The 25,130-nt window shown below is 29.9% G+C and overlaps 1 protein-coding gene across 4 annotated transcripts in view; it reads right to left on the bottom strand.

Annotated features, from left to right (window-relative positions):
- LOC111681668 (tubulin polyglutamylase TTLL5) overlaps positions 1-25,130 on the bottom strand; it is a 261,613-nt gene that overhangs the window by 210,677 nt on the left and 25,806 nt on the right. Inside the window, exon 2 of one of the 4 annotated variants that reach the window (XM_046948831.1) lies at positions 19,993-23,545. The exons of the other annotated variants lie outside the window; for them this stretch is intronic. Within the exon in view, the coding sequence (XP_046804787.1) occupies positions 20,055-23,393 (3,339 nt within the window). The 5' untranslated portion in view covers positions 23,394-23,545 and the 3' untranslated portion in view covers positions 19,993-20,054. Of the gene's footprint in view, positions 1-19,992; positions 23,546-25,130 lie in introns of those variants that run through there. 4 annotated transcript variants of the gene reach the window in all.

Here is a 25,130-nt window from a genome sequence, read left to right as displayed (position 1 = left end):
GTACATTTGTATGGGGGTTATGTGAAATCGTTAACCGATCAATATCTCTTTTTTGTGGACGCTATCGTGCCAACAAAAGACAGACGGACGGACATAGCTAGATCGTCCCAGAATATATATACTTTATGGGGTCTGTGAACAATATTTCGATGAGTTACACAAGGAATGATGGTGGGTATAATGATTCTGAGCGGATTGGTATACTTTAAGGTGGGTATAGGATCAATATTATTATACGTTACAAACATCAGCACAAACCTAATATATCCTGCCCACTAAAGTGGTGTGGGGTATAAAAAAGTGCCACTCATGATTGTAAAATTTCTAAGGCACATTATTACAACTTGCCAAGATAAGATAAGATTTTTTAATGCATATAAATTGTTTCTCGTTTTTATATAAATACGGAAAGATAAGCTATCGGAATGATCTTTTATCGATATTCTTCAACTAAAATTACATAACCCTAACTTTAGTTATTAGCAGAACGAAAAAGTACAAAAAATTTATTCCTACAGATTTTTATTAACTCAGAACATGGGCTATTTAATTTTATATTTTTAAATTAAATTTAATAGTAAATCCAAAAAGTCCCTTATAATGTAGATTCTAATGTACTACTGGCTCTACATGCTTATTTTCATGTTTTCGATATCACAGTAAACTTAAAAAGTACGAGTTAAAAAACAAAAATTTATTGAAGAATACTCCTTGATAACGGAGTTATAAATAGATGCTTCACATTACAATATGACAATTCCCTCGAACAAAAAATACTGAAATGTTATATAGTTTAATATTCAAATTATAGTTTTCATTAACTCAGAACATGGACTATTTAATTTAATATTTTTAAATAAAATTTTATAGTAAATCCAAAAAGTCCCTCATAATGTAGATTCTAATGTACTACTGGCTCTACATGCTTATTTTCATGTTTTCGATATCACAGTAAACTTAAAAAGTACGAGTTGAAAAACAAAAAATTATTGAAGAATACTCCTTGATACCGGAGTTATAAATAGATGCTTCACATTACAATATGACAATTCCCTCGAACAAAAAATACTGAAATGTTATATAGTTTAATATTCAAATTATAGTATGAATAAAAAGTAACAAATAATATGAAAAATATTTTTTTGTATAAATGTATAAATGGTATGAGTAAAAAAATTTTTTTTTTTTTTTTTTTTTTTGATAAAAAATATTTTGTTTAGAAAAGAGATTATGTACAGTAACGTGTCTAAAGGAACTTTCTTTTTATTCATATAGGAATACCTCTCGATGCGTATAAATGTCCCAGCAAAAATAGAACCAAGTACTTCCAAAAAAAAAAAAAATAACATTTATCAAAAAAAAAAATAACATTTATTTATTAGATTTTGAACTTTAACTATTCAAACTAAACAGCAGGCATACAAACATACATTGTATTCATATCCTGGTATATAATCATTTTCATGTCCATGTTTATGTCTCTTCCTTGTGTATAACCCTCAACATATTCACAGTTATTCACTCATTCATTCAAATAAGTATTCAAACATTCTTCAAACTCGTACTTGTTATTTTGAGTGTGTGTTGGTATTTTTCCTGACTGCCTGCATGCTTGAACATGCATGCCTGAATTTTATTAGCACTAAGTAGCACTAAGTCAATTTTTTTACATTCTGTAGAAGTCATGTTTAATGGCTTTCTTTATAAGAAAATAATAACATTTGAATTGGATTGGATGCATGTTCCGAACTCTTAAATCAACTTTAGGATAATATTATAAATTATAATAGTAAAATAGGGCTTGAACTTCCATAATTGACTTATAAATATTAATATTACGATAAAAAGCTGCATAAAAAACGTTTATATATGTAGACATAAATCTCTCCTCTTAATTTTATAATATCCCTATTAAAGGCCTGTATAGGACAACAATAATGCGACAATTTGTTAAAACATTTCGTGTGCTTATGATGGCGCACACGATATTTTTTAACAAATTGTCTCATTATTGTTGTCTGGTGCAGGCCTTTAATCTCTATTTGACTCTAGCCCCTGTATGAAACCACTTTCAGAAAATTAGTTTTTCTTCAATATGTCGCAATTGAAATAAAATTCAACATAAATATTTCATTTGCTAAAATAAAACACATTTTGAATAAACTAACAACTGGTGTTGGGTATCATATGGTCAGCCCAGTCCGGTTATACTTTCCCACTTGTTTAAATCTTTATGTATTTGTGTATATCGTGGTTTACTAATTACACATGATATACCTTCGCACTTTTGTATTTGTAATGAAATCTATATAATAAACTACTTTGAAAACATAATTGGGAGATCAAAGATATTTTTAAAAGATATATAGAATTTAGAATGACTATAGAGTTCGGAATAATTGTGTTAAATTAAAAAGGAAAATATACTTCCCCAGAAGGTAGTTTTAACATGACATATTCTTCAAAGTTTCCACTTTTTAACTTTTTTTCTACATAATATTTTAACAAAACAAGTAAGAGTGCTATATTCGGCTGTGCCGAATTTTATATACCCTTCACCATAGTGTATTTTAAACATCTTTTATAAATTTTAAATTTTTTCCCGACTACATTATTATTACATCAAAGGCTAAACAAAAAGAACAACAACAACTACACTAAACGAAATAAAACACAAAATACACAAGGTACCTAAACTAACAGACATCTAAACATACATAACGAAAAACACAGAAAAACAAAAACAAAAATAACAACACAATGACGCCAACAGCATCCAAACATACAAAAAAATACACAGCTGAATAAAACCAAATACATCTACACACACACGTGTACATCTTTTTCTAATATACAAAGCATGAAAAAAATATGACATTTTTTGATGAAATTTTCAGAGGTTGTCTCGGATTTTTGCTCATATCTCCGTTATTTACCGACCGATTTTGCTGATTTTAAATAGCGATCTTTTCGAAAGCATGTCTAATAGAATTATTGAAGATTCGGATCTCGCCGATATCTGGGGTCCTCTAAAAACTGATTTCAACAGACAGACGGACATGGCTTAATCGACTCCGCTATCTATAAGGATCCAGAATATATATACTTTATAGGGTCGGAAAATTATATTATAGAAATTACAAACGGAATGACAAACTTATATATACTCTTCTCACGAAGGTGAAGGGTATAAAAAAGGACTTTGAAATTTTCAGAGTGGAAATAGATATTTAAAAAAAATTATAAAAATTAAACAAATTTAGCTATGAAGACCAAATATCAGACTTTTGTACTCCATTCTAATGTCTTTATTATGAATATTTTTGTTGAACAATTTTGTATAAAATTTCAAGGACAATGAAGGATAAACTTTTATAAGGATATTTTTTTAAATATTTTTATTCCAAGAAAATAAAACAAAATACGAGATATAAATACTGCAATTGTCTTCTTTAGTTTGATACCCATATTGTTATAATAGGGTGGCTAAAAATATTTTATAAAAATTTTTGAAAATTGTATGTACCTCAAATTTTAAAGTCCTATAAAAAGGACAAACGATCAGAAAATGAAAAACTGAGTACGCAGTTATACCATATAAAAGAAAATGAAAAACTAAGTACGCAGTTATACCACATAAATTACCATATAAATTATGTGCCTTCGTATGTATATGGTTTGGTTCGTGTGTAAAAAATGGTGTTGGACGGTGTAAATGCGTGTAATTTATTTTATTTTTGCTTCATTGGAAGTTCTTTTTTTTTGCTGGATTACTGAACATGAGAAAATAAAAATGGTTTTTGTTATTGCATTGTTCTTAGTTTCCAACCAACGATTAAAAATCGTGAACTTCTCATTATAAGTTGTGAAAATAAAATATTCTCTATCTTCTTGAAATGGGTCTCAAAAATTTCACAATTTTGAGCTGGTTCAAACTATAGAATACTCTATGATTCAGATGACCACTTTCTTTGGCCGGAATTTAACATGTATTTTGGTCCCATCAACATTAAAAACTTATTTATCATGTATGTTAGGTATAAATTCTTAAATTTTTATGGTCACCAACTCCATACAAGCTTTTAAAAAAAGTCTCTTCCCAAGATCCAAACACATACAATACTTTACGACGAACTCGGACTGACAGCTCATGTTTACGGTACGTTACAATCAATTCGTAAAACTTGTGCACAAAGTACAAAAATTGAAAAATATTCAACTTTGAGTTGCCGAGTTTTCAACAGAGTTACTTCTCACCCCCGCACTAAATAATACATTACTTCGAATAAATGTTCGTTATACGTGTGCTTTTTTTTAACCTCAGAGTGGGTTATAAAATATTTGGAGACCATTTAAACTGAATTATATACTAGCAGAGACCACTAAAACTTATTTCTGATAAATTCTTTTGATATAATTAAGTTCGGTGCTCCAACTTCTTGGGGCGGGGTAGGGTTTCTCCGGACAAACGTGTGATAACCTGGCAACATGATAATAATACAATGCCATCCTAAATAAAACTAAAAAAATATTTAAAATTTTAGAAAAATATTAAATTTCTTAACTATGTTTATTACCATATTTGTTCGACATTAGACTATAATTTAAAGCAAAAAGGGTCTAATACCATAAAAATATGTGTTGGACACATTTTTTGTTTTGGCCAAAAACAGTGGTCGTCCGTACTATGGTGGAATGGTATGAAAAGCTAATAATCGATTTTCGATTTTTATGATTAACTATTTTAGATTACATTGTTAATCCATTAACTTTTCTATGTATTGATAGTAGGGAGCTTAGGCAATTTTCAATTTTATTTTGTATTGTTCTGGTACTAAACATTTACAGTATTGTTCGAAACCTAATCAACTTTTTTTGCCTTTGTATACAAAGTGCTATATTTTCTATTTTAATTGATTTATTCGAAATTATATAATTGATAATAATAACATTATGTGTCTACATTATAATAACAACAACAAAAGTTTAATTCCATTTCGCTGTGAGTTACAAGAAAATAATAATTGAATTAACTCCATAAATAGCTGTTCGAAACTTAAGCAACTTTTTGATGTTCTTATGAAAATCTTTGGTCCTTTTGAGTTCCAAACACCTTTATGAAATAGATTAGTTACTAGTGTAGTTCGTAATTAATCCCAAGCGGATGTTAAGCCATTCGAAAGATGCAATGTTTTCTAAAAATGTGAGTTTCGACCCAGCGCTTCAGAATGCCGAACAGCATCTCTAAGCGACTTGAGTCGGGAGATTTTGGTGGACAATCAAATAATTTGGGTCGCATTACTCGATAACTACTCTTATATCAACTTTTCCAAAGGTTTTGGTTCATTATCATTCTGAAAATCGCAATAAATTAAGTTGTTCTGCTCGTTGTTCTCAATCATATAATTCATTTTGTTGGCGAAAAACGTCCCAAGAAGAAAAACAATCCAACTCTGTTTGTGTTTCAATATCAGGACTAACCCTTCTCTTCAAAAATCATGGCCACACCCTTAAATTTTAGCTCTCCATTCATTATTGGGCCTTCACTAAAAGGATATGTTATAATATTTCCTTCAGCCTTTGAGCCTCACATACATCGCCTGAATTTAAGAAGGAAAATGTGGACCCGTTTATAAATAAAACTGTTTTTTTATAAGTCTTGCGTAATCTATTTCAATATTCTACCCAAAATTGTACAGAATTTGTAAAAAAATCGAATTTCTTTAAGTAAAATTTGTGTCATGTCACTGCGGGATTCATATGCGGTTACATGATCGTACATTAAAGGCTTAAAACACATAGAGGTCAAACAATTAAGGTTGTGGGCAAGATTTTTGGTGAGTAGAGAAAGTCCTGATGTTGAAATGCAAATTGGATTGTTTTACTTTCTGGGACATTTTTGGCCAACAAAATGAACCATAGGATTAAGTACATTGAACAGAACAACTTACTTTATTTCGATTTTCAACATGATAATGAACCAAAACCTTTGGCAAAGTTGATCTAAGAGTAGTTATCGAATAAGTCCCTCTTAAATCTCCCGACTCAAGATGCTGTTCGGCATTCTGAAGCGCTGGGTCGAAACTTGCAGTTTTAGAAAACATTGCAGCTTTCGAATGGCTTAAAATCCGCTTGGAATTAATTACGAACTACACTAGTAACTAATCTTTTCCATAAAGGTGTTTGGAACTCAAAAGGACCAAAGATTTTCATAAGAACAACAAAAAGTTGCTTAAGTTTCGAACAGCTATTTATGAAGTTAATTCAGTTATTATTTTCTTGTAACTCACAGCAAAATGGAATTAAACTTTTGTTGTTGTTGTTAGTATAATGTAGACACTTAATATTATTATTATCAATTATATAATTTTGAATAAATTAATTAAAAAAAAATTATGGCACTTTGTTTACAATGCCAAAAAAAGTTGCTTACGTTTCGAACAATACTGTATATGCTTCATTTAAGAAGTAGTCTACAGCCGTGTTTTAAATGCGAAAGTTTTGTAAAATTTTAAATTAAAATTTATCGGACCTAGTCCTGGTTTTTATGTTGCCGTCTTCTATGAATATGCAGCTTTTAAATCTTACCAAAACTATTTGTCTGCTTCTGTCCAAACAATTTTTATTTCATTTACAGTTTATAAAAACCGTCAAAAAAAACCTATTTAAGAAATCTGATGCAAAACAAATTTACATAAAAAAAAAAAAACATTAAAATGTTTAATTTAAATTATGGGGACTTCACAACATATTTTTTGGTTTAACATTAGGTTTTCATTAATTTTCATATTACATTTACAATTATCTTCTTTTTTGTAAAACATGCATCATTTTGATAACAAACGTTTCTGTAAAGTTCTCTGTTGTTTTGTATCTTGTACTCAAAAACTGTTGTATTCTTGTACTCAAAAACAACAAAAGGGATAAACATCAGATTAAATTTATTTTTAGATTAACAAATCTGATTATTAATTGGCATTTGATAGCCAACTCAAAAACCCGCTCTTAATCACCTACATCTATCGGAAAGCCCGCCCATATATATCATAGGCATGGAACCTCACACATATTTAAATACAAAAATGTGTATATCTTAGAAAGTATAAGAGCTAAAACCATAGTTTCGCACGACTAACTTTAAAATCCATCTAAATATTGAAAACATATGGGAAAAATTATGACATTCAATTGAAGATTTGGGTAAAAAAATTTGTAGACACAAAGATACACATATCTGACAAACAATTAGACTATTCAACGTTTGAGTTAAAATCCAAATTGACGTATATGAAGTAAATACAAAAACTCATATATTTGTAAAACTTTTATAGCTACAATTTTAGTGTGTATCGTAAAGTGGGTTTATTATTTACATCGATTTTAGGTTAGCAAAGCACACTAAATATAGTAGTATATAATAAAGTCAATATAAGAAATGTTACAAAATATGTTTTTGACATATGCATCTCCTCGGTATACTTAGCCCACTTTATGTTATAAAATTTAAAGTAGGCGGAAGGTGACACGCCCATACAATGTATTTCTGATTATCATTTGATGTGTAAAGTCAATATTTTCTTGTTACTTTTGATCTGCAATCAAAAATTTTTTTGGCGAAATTTTTTTCACCAAATGCAATGGAGATCATAAGGCTATGTCGCCTGAATGTCCATGTAGAGAACTATATAAACAAATTCGACAACGATCTCATCCAAAGAGTCCTAGAAAAATAATACAAGCATTTAATAATGGTACAAATAATTTTCCAAATATGTACTCTAAATCAAAGTATGGGTAATCGTTTAAATACGTCTAGAGTGAATTATAATCAGCAATTCAGTCAATCCATCAACAATAATGTTAAAAACAATAATAATTTGTTTTCATTTGAAGAATTAAAAGATCTTACATTTGAATTAATATCAAATCTAAAAATATCATGGAATGCCCGTAGTATTTGTAAAAAAACACAATGTTGATATTTGCCTAATATATTTCATTAACCTTTACCACCAAAATCTACTGAAATTATCGAAAACATTGGTTTTAGAGTAAGTTGTGAAGAAATGAAGAATGACTGTGTTGACATTAACTCTTGTTATTTTGCAGGAGGTGGTTCAGACATCTCAACCCAGCAAAAAAAGAATGAAGTTGTTCAAGAAGAAGGGGTATTTTCATGATTGCTTTCGAACTTATTCATTTTAAATCCAAATAAAATTGCCATAAGTGAATGCATGAATAATTCCTTCAAATGATGTTATTTAATTCCAATGTAGAAATTGCAATACTTCACTATAAATTGTTAACCTTTTAGAATTTTTATATACTTAATGCTCTAATAAATTCTAATAGGCTTTAAAAATTTCATTGAATTTGTAAAAAATTTACATTTTGATTTGTGTACATACTTACATATGTACAAATGTTTTTGATAATAATAAACAATTGTTTATTAATAATAATAATAAACAAAAATTAGAACAGTATTGACAATATTGCGGATTTTAATACTTGCTTATAATTCTTTGCAATGTACTGCAGTAATTTTATTTGAGTTTAAGCAACAACAAAAATATTTAAATGATGAGAACAACACAAAGTGTTCTTATTTTTTTTTACAATCGAAAAAAATAACAGCATAAGTTAAAATAAATTTATTTTATAATTGCATTTTAATATTTATCTTTCGTAAATATACCCTACACCACTATAGTGGGAAGGGTATTTTGCTTTTGTGGTGATGTTTGTAACGCATTAAAAATATTACCTTAAAGTATACCGATCGACTTAGAATCACTTTTCTGAGTCGATTTAACGATGTCCGACCGTCCGTGTGTCCATACAAACGTTGTTATCAAAGTACAGGTCGCCATTTCAAGATAATTTGATTAAATTTGGAATACACGTTTGTTTTGACCCAAGGACAAAGCCTATTGAAAATTATTAATATCGGTCCATTATTTCAGCTAACCCCCATACAACTGAACCCCCCAAAAAGGGCTTTTGAGCTCATAATTACACATCTGCTCAAAAAATACTAACTGGAAACCATTTAAATGACGGTAACAATTTTTCATGGAAGGTTTTTGTCCGATATTCCGAATAGAATGATACAGTGAACGCAAGTAGGTATAGAGACATATTGGAAAACGTAATGCTTCATATGCATCGGAAAATATGCCATTAATATGGACAGGGCAATGACCCAAAGCATAGTTCAAGATTGGTAAAAAACTGGTTCCTGGAGAATAATGTACGTGTTTTAAGCTGGCCCAGCTAATCCCTGATTTAAACTCAATTGAAAATTTGTGAAGTGAATTAAAGATAAGGCTTTCGAAGGAAGTTTCCAAAAATAAAGATGATTTGTGGGACAAAACGCAAAAAATAGGGTACGAAATTCCATTGGAGAAGTGTCAGAAGTTGATATCCAGTATGCCCAGAAGAGTGACAAACTATTTTTCTAAATACAAACCCATGCACGCCAATGACACGCTAATGTTAAAATCATGCATGTTTCCCCTAAATATGAACCAGTTCATTATCAGTTCAACCCATGCATTTACTACTTTTTTTGCACGTCTTTTTTTGCTGGGAACAGATACTAACAATAAATACATATTAGGTTGTGATCTAAGCTGTAGACATGGTTAATGGGGATGCTTAAGAAATAATAACTAATGTATCATCAAACAGCTGTTAAAGTTATTAATGCTGTTAAAGTTATTAATGATGTAGGATGAGACCATTTACCTTTTGTGTAATGTCTATATTAGCTACAAGTCTGTAGATAACTTGAACTACGCTTTCAACAAGGCAAATTCATACATTAAAATCTTCCCACATAAGGTGAATATAGTGCAATAACTGACAAAAGTCAAATAGATGACATGATAAATATTTTGAATAATGTTGTAAAAGCAGCAATACATTTGTTCCCATAAACCATATAGCGCCAATTACCATACCGCTGACTAATAACATAATAAGTATGATACAAATGAAAAATGTTTACAGACGAAATTGTAAAAGATTTAGAGATTTAAACGATTACTATCTAATGTCAAGATTGAACAAAAATATAAAAAATGAGATAATTAATTTCAGAAATCAATCCTGGAATATTACCTTGGCTAATATTGACAAATATTATCCGGCCTTTCGGAAAATATCTAAAATTTATTAGAAAGAAATCAAGTAATATTCCGATTTTAAGAGACAACAACAATATTTACTACACTCAGCGAGAAAAAGTAGAAGTTTTGGCTAAATCATTCAAATTGAATCACTCTTTTAAATGATAGAGTAACTATTTCCAAAGGTAATAATATTTCTATCCAAATAACTAATATGAATTATACCCCACCTGAATCATATTTAATATCGCATCCCATCGAAATTGTTAAAATAATACAAAACATTTTAAAAAATAGATATCTTAATGTACATATAGCTGGGCAAAACTTCGTCAACGCAAATTTATATTTCAGCTGGCTGCCCTTAGGGCTCTTGTTTGTCACTAATATTATATAATATACAAAAGTAGTAATCGTAACGTATTGCAACCAAACAAGTATGAGTATGTATCGTGAAAAACAAATCGCACAATAATATTCAGCATACTCAATGCAACAGCAAATAACAAAGCAAAAACGAATGAAACTAATATGAATTATACCCCACCTGAATCATATTTAATATCCCATCCCATCGAAATTGTTAAAATAATACAAAACATTTTACAAAATAGATATCTTAATGTACATATACCTGGGCAAAACTTCGTCAACGCAAATTTATATTTCAGCTGGCTGCCCTTAGGGCTCTTGTTTGTCACTAATATTATATAATATACAAAAGTAGTAATCGTAACGTATTGCAACCAAACAAGTATAAGTATGTATCATGAAACACAAAGCGCACAATCATATGACAAAAGTAGTAATCGTAACGTATTGCAACCAAATAAGTATGAGTAAGTATCGTGAAACACAAATCGCACAATAATATTCATCATACTCAATGCAACAGCAAATAACAAAGCAAAAACGAATGAAACGATGTGTAAAAAATTAAAGTTGTTGATTTTATGAATATAAATTTTATTGTATAGAAATTATAAGTAACAAAACTTTTTTTGAAAATATTAATAAAATTATACATAACTAAAAAATATAAATAAAAAAATAAATTACCAAACTTTTTTATATAAAAAAATTTAAAAATAATATGCTATCTAGTTTTAGGCTCCAACCGTTTTCTTTTCCCCGTTATAATATTTCCAGCTAAAGAAAAAACCACTGGTTGCAGGAATTGATATTTTTATTAAAAATATCCAAAAATGCCTTTATATTTAAGTGCATAAAATTATTCAATTGTAAAAATGTATGAACATTTTTTTGCTTCTTTAATTTTTTAACACTACTTTTTATACCCTACACCACTTTAGTGGGGAGGGTATATTGGGTTTGTGCTGATGTTTGTAACGCACAATAATATTGGTCCTATACCCACCTTAAAGTATACCAATCGGCTCAGAATCATTTTCTGAGTTGATTTAGCTGTCTGTCCGTCCGTCTGTCCGTCCGTCCATGTAAACCTTGTAATCAATTCAATGAAATTTGGTACATGATCTTCTATTGTTCCAGGGACGAAGCCTATTGAAAATGGTTAAGATAGGTCCATTATTTCACCTAGCCCCCATACAACTGAACCCCCAATAGGGCTTGTAATCGTTGTAATCAAACTACAGGTCGCAATTTTAGAGATAATTCAATGAAATTTGGCAGATGATTTTTTGTGGTACCGTAGACGAAGCTTATTGAAAATGGTTACCATCGGTCCATTATTTCACCTAGCCCCCCTACAACTGAACCCGCCGAATAGGGCTTTTAAGTTCATAATTATGTTTAATATACTCATATCTCGACAAAAAGCTGCAATAACCAAGTTGTATACAAGATTTGATGACCCCCACGAATTCCATAATAATAGTTTCTTATATGACCCTAGCCCCTATGAAAAGCCCCCCATCAAAATTTCACTTAAATGTCCACAGTTTTGTAGGGTATTATATGGTCGGCCTCGCCCGACTATAAATTCTTACTTGTTTAATTTTAAAAACTGAATGAAAAGTTCTTTACCTGATACTTTTTGTATTATAGTTGTCAGTCATAATTTGTTGCTATTTCTTAATAAATTGATTCTTTTATAAAAAAACGTACATTCTATTTATCACATGATTAATAGAAACGCACCAAGTGTAAACATTCCTACCAAAGAACATGCTCATTATTTTGCCTTTATTGTTATTTATATTTTATTTACACGCATTTGTGCATTTTCGCACAGCAATACTTAGAGGAAATCATAATATCATCAATACTCTCTTTATCGTTTGGGTATTTTGTTGAAATGTTTGAATAAAAGTAATTCCCAACATATTTGTTTTTATTCATTTGCGATCACACATACCAGCTAGCTGTGCTTTTGAATATTGAAAAAGTCCATACATGTTAGATACGCGTATTGAATATACGTAATTATATTTCATTGCGAATACGTACATGAAGATACCCAAAATGAAACTTGTGTGGACGTACATTGTATTCAAAAATTATGAGTAAATAGTTGGATTACTTTTTTCATACATACACATTGTCAATCTCTGATATATACAGCAGATGTTCCAGTATTTTTCAATTACGTTATGTCAATATTCGCCGATGATACATTAATTCTTTGCTCGGACACATATCACAGTACATATAACGGCACATATAGCAATTAACATTATCTCCAAACTTCAAATTGCTCTTAATAAGTTCAAATCTTATTTTGATAAATGGAAAATTTTGGTTAATCCAGAAAAAAACAGGAAGCGTAAAGCCAGTTTTGTTCCCCAGCATCCAGTACGTTTTATGAATATTCATATCCCATGATAAAGTAATGTCAAATATCTTGGTGTTATACATGATGCCAAAGTAAATTTTTACTGTCACATACCTTATATTATTAATAAAGTCAACAAATTAATTAGGGTACTGTGTCCTCTTATTAATAGAAACTCGAAATATACAGTTGTATATTGATAACAAGAAACACATTGTTAAATCAATTTTTCACCCCGTTATGTTCTACTGCGCTCCAGTTTGGTCGTCTTCCGCAAAATTTCATATTAAAAAGTTTCAAACAGCGCAAAATAAAATACTTAAAATAGTTTTCAATCTTATTTGGCATTACTCTACTCGACGTCTACATGATCTACATGAGCTCGTCCATGATAGAATAGTCGAATTGACAACAAACTTCAACAGAAGATGTTTAGATGAAGATGTTTTTTCTTCATATATAATAACAAATCTTCACTGTTAATTTTGTACATATTAAAATTAAATAACACATTACTAAGTAGAAAAGGGACATAGCTCCTAAACTCTTTATACTTTATGTCAAATGTAATACATTTGATTTTATTCGAAATAAATAAATATAACAGATAAGGTCTCCAAACTTAGTTTGAGTAGGACCTTTCACGAAGTAGCCGGAAGACATCCTTATTATTTTCTTAAGGTTATGGAATCTCCGCTACGACCTAACACGTTATTGGCGGTATGTTGATCGGCTGTTTATGTTAGTGGTAAATCTACCACGCTTATATACTCCATGGTGGATTAGTACAGCGATGTATATTTAAAATAAATACTTACATTTTGTTGTTGAGTCAATTTAAATACGATAAAGGAAACCGCTATTATTTTTGAGATTTGAGTTTCTTTATAGTGAGTTATATAATTTCAAAGATAAATGTCGAATATATTCGACTTTCGAAAAAGGTCAACAAAAAGTACCACCAATATTTTATATGGATATTGTTTTGGAAAATGTCTTCATACACTTATATAAATACTTACAATTTAGATCAGTTTAAACCGATCCCCCAAAATAGTTTTTTACTATTAAATGAATCTTCTTTCTAAAATTGTCAAATAGGATTTTTTGAGAAGTGATGTTATTATTGTCAATTTATTAAAAACTTCATACCGCATAAATTTAAATTCGCATAAAACGAGGTTTTAGTGTATTCCAATGGAGTAAAATTGAAAAAAATTGTTAAAATACATTTTACAAAAAAAACGAAATTAAAAATTAGATAAAAGAAAAAATCTATCCCAATAAACATCGATTCAAACCTGTGAATATTTTTGAAAATTTTCTTAACTAAATAATGTATTTTCCAAATTGTTTTCAAATTTTAAAGTTTTGCCTTTGAAATAAACATGATAATTTCCAAAAACGTTTAAAAAAATATAATGTGTGATATTTATAAAATTTTCAAAGTTTTGTTTGAATTGAACTTAGAAAAGTTTCTTTCAAAAAATAAATTATTTTAGAAAAATAAAAACAGAACATTTTTTCTACAGCAAGGGAGCGAAAAAACGTTAAATATAGGAGAAATAATCGGAGATATAAAAGAAAAATATGCTAAAATAAATGTATGAATGTTTTATTTTCAGGTGATGGAAAAAAATATATGAATTTTGCAACAGTTAGCATTATAATTAAGGAGTGAGATCGAAAAATTCTTAACACACGTTTTTCATTACATTTTTCAACCAAAGTATTATTTGATTTTTTTTATCAAGTTACCTTTGAAAAACATGTCAGTTATTATGTGTAATGTCAATTATATTAATTTTTTTGTTAATCTGATTAAAATGAGTGACCAGAAAAAAGTGCGTACTGAAATTATTAAATATTTTCAACTAAACCCAACTTGGTCTTACAAAAAGTTGGCCAAGCATACAAAGGTCTGCCGTCAAACTGTTTCCAATGTTATTAAACAGTACCGGGAGAACTTGTCAGTTGATAGAAAACCTGGTTCAGGTAGAAGGAATGGTCCACATGATGTTTCTAAAGCCAAAAAAATAGAACGCATTTTCAAAAGAGCTCCCAAAACATCCGGTAGGAAAGCAGCTCGGTTAGCTCAGTGCTCGGACTATTTGGTACGAAAAGTTAAAGCTAATGCAGGTTTAAAAACATACAAGGCTCAAAAAGTTCCTGACAGGAACGCTGCTAAAAATTTAGAGGCCAAAAACAGAGCACAGAAATTGAAGTCAAGTTTTATAAAAAAATATTCTTGCTGCATAATGGATGAGGAAACGTATGTTCGGCAGATTTTTCGCAACTTCCAGGTCAAAAGTTTTATGTTGCTGATGCTCGAGGGAATGTTGAAGAAAAGTTTAGGACCCAAAAGCAGACACAATTTCCCAGAAAGTTCTTGGTATGGCAAGCAATATGCAGTTGCGGCAAAAGAAGCCAATCATTTGTTACAACGGGCTCTATAGTGGCGTCCTGTCACTATGGTAAACAAGCCCTTGAGTGGTACAAGAACAATAATGTGGTATTTGTACCAAGAGAGGCAAATCCTCCAAACTGCCCGGAGCTAAAGCCAGTGGAGAGATATTGGGCTCTTGTTAAAAGAGAATTGAAGAGTACAAAAAAGGTGTCCAAAAGTGTGGTAGATTTTAAACGGAGATGGACTACATGTTCGAGCAAAGTGACAGAATGCACTATAAAAACGTTAATGGAAGGGTTTCCGAAAAGGGTTCAAAATTTCATCACTAGTGATTAAAACTATAAAAATATTTTTTTTTTTGTAAATTGTAATAATAATTTGAATCAAATAAAAAAAATAAAGCTGTAAGTTTAGTGGTTTCTTTTTTATAAACATATATGTATGTTAAGAATTTTTCGATCTCACTCCTTAGGGTTTGAAATATGTATGAAAATAATAATAAAGAATACTTGAAATACGTTTGAAATTTTTTTTAGTTTCAAGCTTACCTCTAGCCTTTTTTTAAATTTGAAATATATTTGAAAAATACGTTTGATTTCTTACTGCCTTTTTGTTTGAGAAGGCCATAATTTTCCATCTGAAAACAAAATTTTTCAAATTTGTTCTCAAAGGCTATGTGTGAAATTTGAATAGGTTTTCAAATACATATTTACATCATTTCAAAGGTTTTTGCTTATTGGGATGTTTAATTTTTATATTGTTTTTTGCTTTTGTTTAAATTTTAGATTTTAGAAAAAGTATTTTTTTGTTTATGAATCCTTTCAGCGAACATCGTAAGAATGATTTAGATTGATTGTGTCTTAAAATTTCGTTGGGTCAAGGAAGACAATTGCAATCTCTCTCTACTAACTCCTGTTGCATTTTTTCATTATTTTTTATGCTAAAACATCTCCCAATAAATCATAGAATATTCAAAATCAAATTTGGGGTGAAAAAGTCCGACGGAAATCTTTAATTTGCATAAGAAACATATCCGATGTACCTGCAATTTCCAACCGCAATGTAATTTGCATTTTAATAGAAGTTTCGCTTATTTTCACTAGTAAATATTAACTCTTTCATATCTGATGTCAGTCCTTATTGAAAAAGCAATTTTATCTCTCTATAACTCTTAATAAATCTTTGATAACAAGCAATTTTTGAAAAGTAGTGATTAAATCGGTATCGAATGTAGATTTTTTTACTCCAAGCAGTATAATTCTTGTCTTTATTTTGTTAAACAAATTTAGATTTTTTGTCATAATTTTCAATTTTATTGTAACATTACTGTCGAAAAATCGATTAATTAAGCCAGTATTCAACATTTTTCGTTTTATGTTAGTTTCAATACAGAATGAGTAAGGAAATAAAAAAAATGATTAAGGAAATAAAAAAATGAGTAAGGAAATAAAAAAATGTTTAAAATAATCCTTAATTCTAAAGTTTTGATACACTTTTCCCTAATTTAATTACGATATATAAAGATATATCTTTATAAAGATTATTATAATTTGTATGGCTGTAAAATATATTAATTTTACATCTAAAACCCGTTATTCGCTTATAAGAAATTAATTATCACAATAAAAGTAATAATTACATAACTGCGTACAAACGAATGTCTTAACGAAAATGTATTTTTTATCTGATATTTTTATTACTATGATTTATTGAATCCAGTTTCAAAAAAAGCTTTATAATTCTCTTAAAAATGGCTTTAAAAATCAAAGAAAACATGTTGCGTACAAACGATTGTCTACCTCTGTATAGTTAAGTTTCTAATTTTTTAATTCAACAAAATTTATTATTAATTTTGAAAAAAAATTATACAAATTTTCATTATTTAAATAAATAATTCGATTTAAAATATTAAGGAGGGAACATAATATAAAAATTAAAAAAATAATAATAGGATCAATATTTTCTTTCATATGGATCTAGGATGAGTTAACTTTGTTAGTATTGCCAACTTTTCAGTCAAAAACAATGAACCGTTGTTTTTTTGCAAATATCACTTTTGTAAAATGTAAAATTTAAAAAAAATATATAAATAAACATTTAAAGCAATAATAGTATTGTTAAAAGAAATAAGAAAATTACTATTTAATTAAAATATTAAATTTTTTTTTCATCCGAGTTCACTATTTTATTTATTATTATTATTTTTTGTTGAGTGTGTGTTATATCTTAGGTCAAAGTATAACAAGTAGTCCGACTCTCATATACAGGAAATTGCTCTCTCACATCTACGAGTGTCGCGTGAATTCGAATCTCTTGTGAGAAATTTAAACTTGTCAAAACACTCAAATGTTTAACTTACTTTTTGTCCACTTTCAAGGATTGTACGCGAAATTACGGATGTTCACAAAAAATCTGTAATTTTTTAAAATAACTTTATCTCACTTTTTACACAAAATTTTGTTTAATTTTCCTAAACCAGAAAAAAATATTTTCTCTAATTATTGACATTTCATTTTTGTTGTTGTTGAATTTTAATTTACAAACTGAGTTTCAATTTTTGGTATTGAAAATTCGAACAAAATTAAAATTTTAACTTTTTTATAAATCTCTGTGTGTTTAGAATGCACCAATACATACAGTGTCTTTCATAAGTATTCGAATTTAGGTATAATATGAAAAGAAACCAAATTTAATAACATATTTTGTATGCAAAATTAATTAATAAATTTGTTAAATTGTCTAGACAGTCCTTAGCTTTGATATCAAGCTTTTTAAAACTAAAAATTCACATTTACTTAAATTAATTTAGATTTATTTAAAAAAAGTCCATAAAATCACCTCACAAAAGTATACGAATTTTTTCTGTATATCATATTTGACTATATTATACGAAACACAAAAATTAGAATCGAATGATTTTTTTGCTAAAAATTGTTTTAAGGGGTAACTATCAACCGAATGGATATATTTTTGGACCATTTGGTCCACAATTTTGGGGCATTTGTATCATCTTTTCATGTAATATCATTAAAATGGCGATTTTTTGAAACAATTGTATTTTTTTCTCTTTTTTCCCAGAGATAAAACCAAAATTTGTTATTGGAATTTAATATACCTCTTGGGGTATCTAAAAACAATATTTTTGTTACAAGAATATGTATTTAAACGTTCCAAGATATATTATTGGAATCATTCTTCTATCGCTAATTCAATTTATTGGAACTCAAGTATATTTTTATAATACTAGGGTCACAATTTTTGGGGGAAACTTGTCTTCTATATATTGTTTTAGATATCAGCTGTTATACGTTTTAAGTTTTTTTGCCTCCAACCAATGGCCTCTAGGCTGAATGTCACCCTATAATTATAATCTAACTGAAAAATATACAACAACACACAGTGTTGTTGTAATGGGCAACATAATCATGAATGTTATGAGTAGTAAAAACTAAAATATACTGTATAGGATCACGTTTTGTTAAGGCATGTTTTGGAGTTGTATACCGCTACGATGTCTTGAAAATTTAAGATATATTAGTGCTTATATTTACAATAATATATACTAGCCAACTTTGTCGGAAAATATCGATCCTAGTGGTACGAAAGGGGTGTTAAGATCCAGATAATTTAATTAGAAACAGAAGAACGATACCAAAGATATATCTTGGAAAGTTTAAAAAACAGATCCTTATAACAAAAAAAATATTTTTAGACACCTCAAGGAATCTATTAAACCCCAATATTAAATTTTGGTTTTATCTCTGGAAAAAAGAGAAAAAATAAAGGCAAATTTGGTCTAAAATCGTAATTTTAATGATTTTATATGAAAAGATGGTACAAATGCCCCAAAATTGTGGGCCAAATGGGCCAAAAATATATCCTTTCAGTTGATAGTAACCTCTTAAAACAATTTTAAGCAAAAAGACCATTCGATTTTTATGTTTCGTAAAATATGGTCAAATATGAAATACAGGAAAAATTCGAATACTTTAGTGAAGTAATTTTATAGACTTTTTTAAAAAAAAAAGGTTAAGTAATTTAAGTAAATATGAATTTTTAATGTTTTAAAAAGGACTGTCTAGACAATTTAACAAATTAATTTATTAATTTTGCATACAAAATATGTTATTAAATTTGGTTTCTTTTCATATTATACCTATATTCGAATACTTATGAGAGACATTGTATACATTTTTGTTACTAACACATATTTAGAGTTAGGTACTTTTTCATTAACACATGCTTAAAGTTAGGTACGGCTGCCAAAGAGTCGGACTACTTGTTATACTTTGACTTAGGTTTAATTGGCGACTTACACTCAGTTAAACATAGATAATAATAAATTTACTGACTACTGAAAAACCCAAAACATATATTAAAGCAGGTTTTACCAAAGAATAAACCTTATCTTTGTCAGAAAAACGCGCCTTTAAAAAAATATATTAACAATTGTTTAAATATAATTTTTATATTATTTTCCTCTGAAATATTAGTAGCGCAGCATAAGTACACTTCTCCGTTGAAAACACGACTTTTATTCCAGTATCTTTAATCGAGTTATCCAAGCGTAAGAAATATTTATATCAAAGAAACATTTAATATAAACATATCAAAAGTACATACATATATTCATTTTAACATTCCAATACAACTTATAAAATACAGAAAATGTTTAAGTTTAAATTGTTGAAAATTAATATTATGTATTGTGATTATTTATTTAAAAAGAAAATACCAAAAATTTCAATGAAATGTCATTTTAATTAATATTATTCCAACGTGACCAATTTGGGTTGCTATTACCTCCTCCTTGATACATGGCATTATTTTGACCCACATTTGGAATGAATTGTGAATTTTTATTCTGGGCTGCTGATCCACTAATATTATTCATGCCGCCTCCAATTTTAGGTCCATTATTTGAGCGAGTATTTACACGTGTTCTTGTATCATTGTTGTTTTTAAAAGTGTTATTGTATAAGTTATTTCCCCCACTGTTTGTGTTTCTATGCATTTGGACAAATTCAGAGTGAAGAGACTGGTTATGTCGGTGCTTTTGATTTTGATTAGTTTGATCAAGTGACAATTTAGTATTGAATGATGCAAGACCTGAGGAGATAGTTTGTTGTTCCTTGTAGCCACTAAACAAAATTGAACTTATATTTGTTCCCTTAATAGTGGGAGGTGGAGGACAAACCGGAGGCATTGAATGCTGGTGTTCTGAAGGATCTACAAATTGTTCCGTTGAAATGTTCATGTGTTGTTTTTTCGTTTGGTGAGGAATATTGGTCACTAAATCAATTAAGGTATCAGATAATGCTTTTTCACCAGCTAATGGTATTACACCACCGCCGCCACACCGATTTCGGGTAACATTCATATGTTCTTGCTGAGTACCCCCTGCCATATGATGCAAAGTATTTCTCTCTCGATCATGTTCGCGCCTTTCTTGTCTCCATCCCTTTTTCTCCGCATACTTTAGTAGATTAGCTGTGTGATGGATAACTCGATTGAATCCCGAAATTTTCTGCTCATCCAATAATCCTGCAAATAATATTCCTTTAAGTTTTTCCATTGCAGTTTCAAGTAGTTGGCAATTAGCAGGCGTTAAAACGTTTGCTTCGAACTCGATACTGTTTCCACGAAAGCTCTTTTCCAATTGTAGGGCATTCGATAATAAATCCATTACCTTCCCCCCCAAACTCCCTAAATGTTCCTCTAGCGCTGTCATTAAGCGAAGTACATGTACAACGTTCGAATGATTGTCACTAATTCTTGTGACAATCGATTGCGGCGATTCGTCCACGTTTAAATAATTTTTTGTTTCTGCATGTATTTGTTCAGGAAATACTCGTTTATTTTTTGTAGCGCTACCTTTAAATTCAGAAGAATTTCGACGTTTACGTTGTTGTTGGATTCCATCTAGTTCCTCAGTTACCATAAACCTATCTTTATCATGACAATCAACTAAAAATCGGTTTGCAGGTTCATGTGAACGTTGACAATCTTCTTCAGCATCTAATGGAATATCCAATCTGTGACGAATGTTTATCTGCGATGTATGCAATGCCTCTCCAAATAGTACTTCAATACGCTGTTTGAAATAGTGTACCCACTCTGGTTGAAAATTGTGTGTACGATGATTCAAGCCTTCGCGCTCAAGCTCCTTTTTGCGATGTTGCCAAAAACTATTCCACTCTTCCTCGTACAATGGATGGCTTTCTGGATTTTTCCTGTAATTTTCATAAGCAGATTCAATTTCATTTGCAGCGATGGCAATTTCACGCCGATAAGCATCCCAAATATTTTGGTTAAGAGCCCTTGATGACTCAAAAACACCTCGAGCCCTTCCTATGGGAGATCTGTGCCTCCCAGAAATAGGAGATCTGGATCGAGACCGTTGGTCGTAAAAACGTGTACTCAATCGATCATTACGGGAGCCATCTCGTCTTACTGAATTATTGACTAGATCTGGCGTAGGTGATATAGAGCGACTACAGTGTGATTGACGATTTTTATTCATTTTAGCATTATATTCCCTAAGGCGAACTACCGGATCGTGGTTCATTTGATTCAAGTATACCTTGCCTTTTGGAGCTATAGTAAATATCATACATTCAATGCTTTTATATTTCCTTCGTTCTGGAATCTCCTTAACAGCATTCTTAAGATTTCGTATGTCATCGATCGAAAAAACATTCGAAAATGATGGTCCTCTGTTTTGAGAAGCATGCAAGAGAGCATATGCTTCGGCTATCAAATCAGGTCTTCGGACTTTATAATCACTTAATGCAACAGTGTACGGTAAGCTGCGGCTATGTTGCTTTTCTATTTCAATTGACAGTTTATCAACAATCTCATTCATTACATCGCGGAAGTCTCTAAAAGACATATGACCTAGTGATGATTCATATTTTTTAACAGTATCAGTATAGTGTAAATCCAAATATTTCTTTTTGTGGTCATAATAAAGAAGATGACGTTGCATTTTATTGCCGTCGCCTACAAATTCGCATAGTCCACACTCGAATCTGGGATCTCGGTCATTTTCATTTTTCATTATTTTTAGCACATATTCGACACCAAGGTGTCCCAGGTGTTTATCAAATTCAAATTTTCCATCCCGTTCAATTGCACTTCTTTCACAGAGCTCGTGTTTGTTTTCTGTGCAAGAAAGTTCATTTGGCACATATTCGTCAAGTGCTTTGACCTTTTTAGCAATTTCGTTCGGTAGTTTAGTAATTTGGGTGTCAAGGTTGTTAATAATTTTATCTCCCTGTAAATGCTTTGCATCCCTTTTAACTGAGAATGAAAATATATCGCCAAAATGAATGCTACAATTTTTATTAATTTTAGAACTGTCTTCATATCGCAAAGACAATACTTTCAATTGCTTCAATCTGTGTGTAAAACCATTTAAATGAGAATTTAGACTTTCTACGCCGCAGCAACTCATTGAGCATATGTTACAATGAAAAGTAGACTTTTTTAACAAGTTTTTGTAACCAAGTAAACCTTGCCATTCTCCACTTACTTCACAAAAGAATAATTTGGGAATATCTTCAAACGGCAAAGTTACCTTTACTTCCATGTCCTCAGGATTTTCTATTTTTTTAGACATAGCCGCTTGTATCAAGTTGTCATCCTCTACTTCTTGTGACCTTCTCTGGACGATATCAGCAAACTGCTTAGCCAAAATACATTCTTTCCTAAAACTTTTCATTTGCAGATTCACTTCACGAAGAACACTTTCCCGCATCTTTTGAGGTGCTTCTTCACCCCTTGCCATTTTTATGTCTCCCTTTCCATATGTATAAAATGGATGGTAAAACTGCTTTGCGTTAGAATGTAAAAAAGACATTAGATGATCATTATGTGTAAAATGATTTTCTATATCCTCAAATCGCACATGTTTGCTGCAGACAATGCACTTAACCTGACATGTTTTGAAATTTACATCAACCAAATTTATCCATTTCTTCTTAGGAATAAATACTTGCGTTAGAAAGTAGTGTTCCAAACTAAGATGTGGTAATATCTTAAGAAATTCATCATTAGTTACCCTTTCTAAAAGTGGCCAATTTCCGAATGTTGTCATTTGCTCTAGTCTCGTTTGGATAAGTAAAAAATAAGAATTTGGTTGAAATAACTTTTACAACAACAATATTATATATTTCAACAAATCTACAGAACAAAATTAATATTGTAAAATATTCCAAAAGCAAAATGTACTCGTTATTGTTTAAAATACTAAAAATGCAAAAAAAAGAAACAAATATAAATGATTATTTCAAGAATCTTTATATAAGAATCTTTGCAAAAGAAATTTCGTTGTTTTTAAAGTTATTTATGTTTTAATTATGCTTTTTTATTATTTTCTATTATTTTAATTTTTTTGTATGTAAAACAGTTATCTTAAGTTAATGCGACATAAGATAGTTGTTTATGCTACTGTTAAAGAGTTTATACAAATTTTATTGAAAACATAATTTTTCCGTTCAATGTTTTCATTGTTCCAAATTACTTTTTACTCCTTAAAATTAATATTATAATTCGTGTTTTTTAATCACGCAATTAGCATATTTTAAAATGTAGTTTGAAAAATTACACGTTCACCACTATATTGGATTATATTATGCGTTTGTTCTAACCTAAAAGTATGTTGATCGACTTTGAATAACTTTCTCAATCGAGTTTTGTACAGGTCGCAACTTTCAATACATTTGGAAAAATTTATACCACCTGTTTAAAATTGGGCCATTACTTCACCTAGCCCCCATACAACCGGACCTCTTGATTTGTGCTTTTTAGCTTATAACTAAGTTTAATATATGTATTGATGTATTGATTGATGAAATAAATAAATAAATAAAATAAATATATCTGTCCAAAAATCTGCAAACCAAGTATTATATAATTATAAAAATGACACTTCCTATCTTTGTAATGATCGGCTCTTATTTAACCCTATCACCAAAGTGTCTTAAACGCGCAAAATTTACTTAAAACCATTAGTATCGCAAAGAAATACAGCACAACAAATAATTCAGGAAAATTATTCAAAAAATTTGGAAACTGGTAAATTTTAGAAAGCTCAATGAATATTTGCACTGGGCTTCGTAAGGAGTGAGATCGAAAAATTCTTAACATACATATATGTTTATAAAAAAGAAACCACTAAACTTACAGTTTAATTTTTTTTATTTGATTCAAATTATTATTACAATTTACAAAAAAAAATATTTTTATAGTTTTAATCACTAGTGATGAAATTTTGAACCCTTTTCGGAAACCCTTCCATTAACGTTTTTATAGTGCTTTCTGTCACTTTGCTCGAACATGTAGTCCATCTCCGTTTAAAATCTACCATACTTTTGGACACCTTTTTTGTACTCTTCAATTCTCTTTTAACAAGAGCCCAATATCTCTCCACTGGCCTTAGCTCCGGGCAGTTTGGAGGATTTGCCTCTCTTGGTACAAATATCACATTATTGTTCTTGTACCACTCAAGGGCTTGTTTACCATAGTGACAGGATGCCAAGTCAGGCCAAAGAGCCCGTTGTAACAAATGATTGGCTTCTTTTGCCGCAACTGCATATTGCTTGCCATACCAAGAACTTTCTGGGAAATTTTGTCTGCTTTTGGGTCCTAAACTTTTCTTCAGCATTCCCTCGAGCATCAGCAACATAAAACTTTTGACCTGGAAGTTGCGAAAAATCTGCCAGAACATACGTTTCGTCATCCATTATGCAGCAAGAATATTTTTTTATAAAACTTAACTTCAATTTCCGTGCTCTGTTTTTGGCCTCTAAATCTTTAGCAGCGTTCCTGTGAG

The sequence above is a fragment of the Lucilia cuprina genome, chromosome 4 (genome assembly GCF_022045245.1).
Source record: "Lucilia cuprina isolate Lc7/37 chromosome 4, ASM2204524v1, whole genome shotgun sequence".
In the NCBI taxonomy this organism is placed as follows: domain Eukaryota; kingdom Metazoa; phylum Arthropoda; class Insecta; order Diptera; family Calliphoridae; genus Lucilia; species Lucilia cuprina.
The sequence above is the reverse complement of the archived record's forward strand: the minus strand, read 5'-3'. Positions and strand labels throughout refer to the sequence as shown.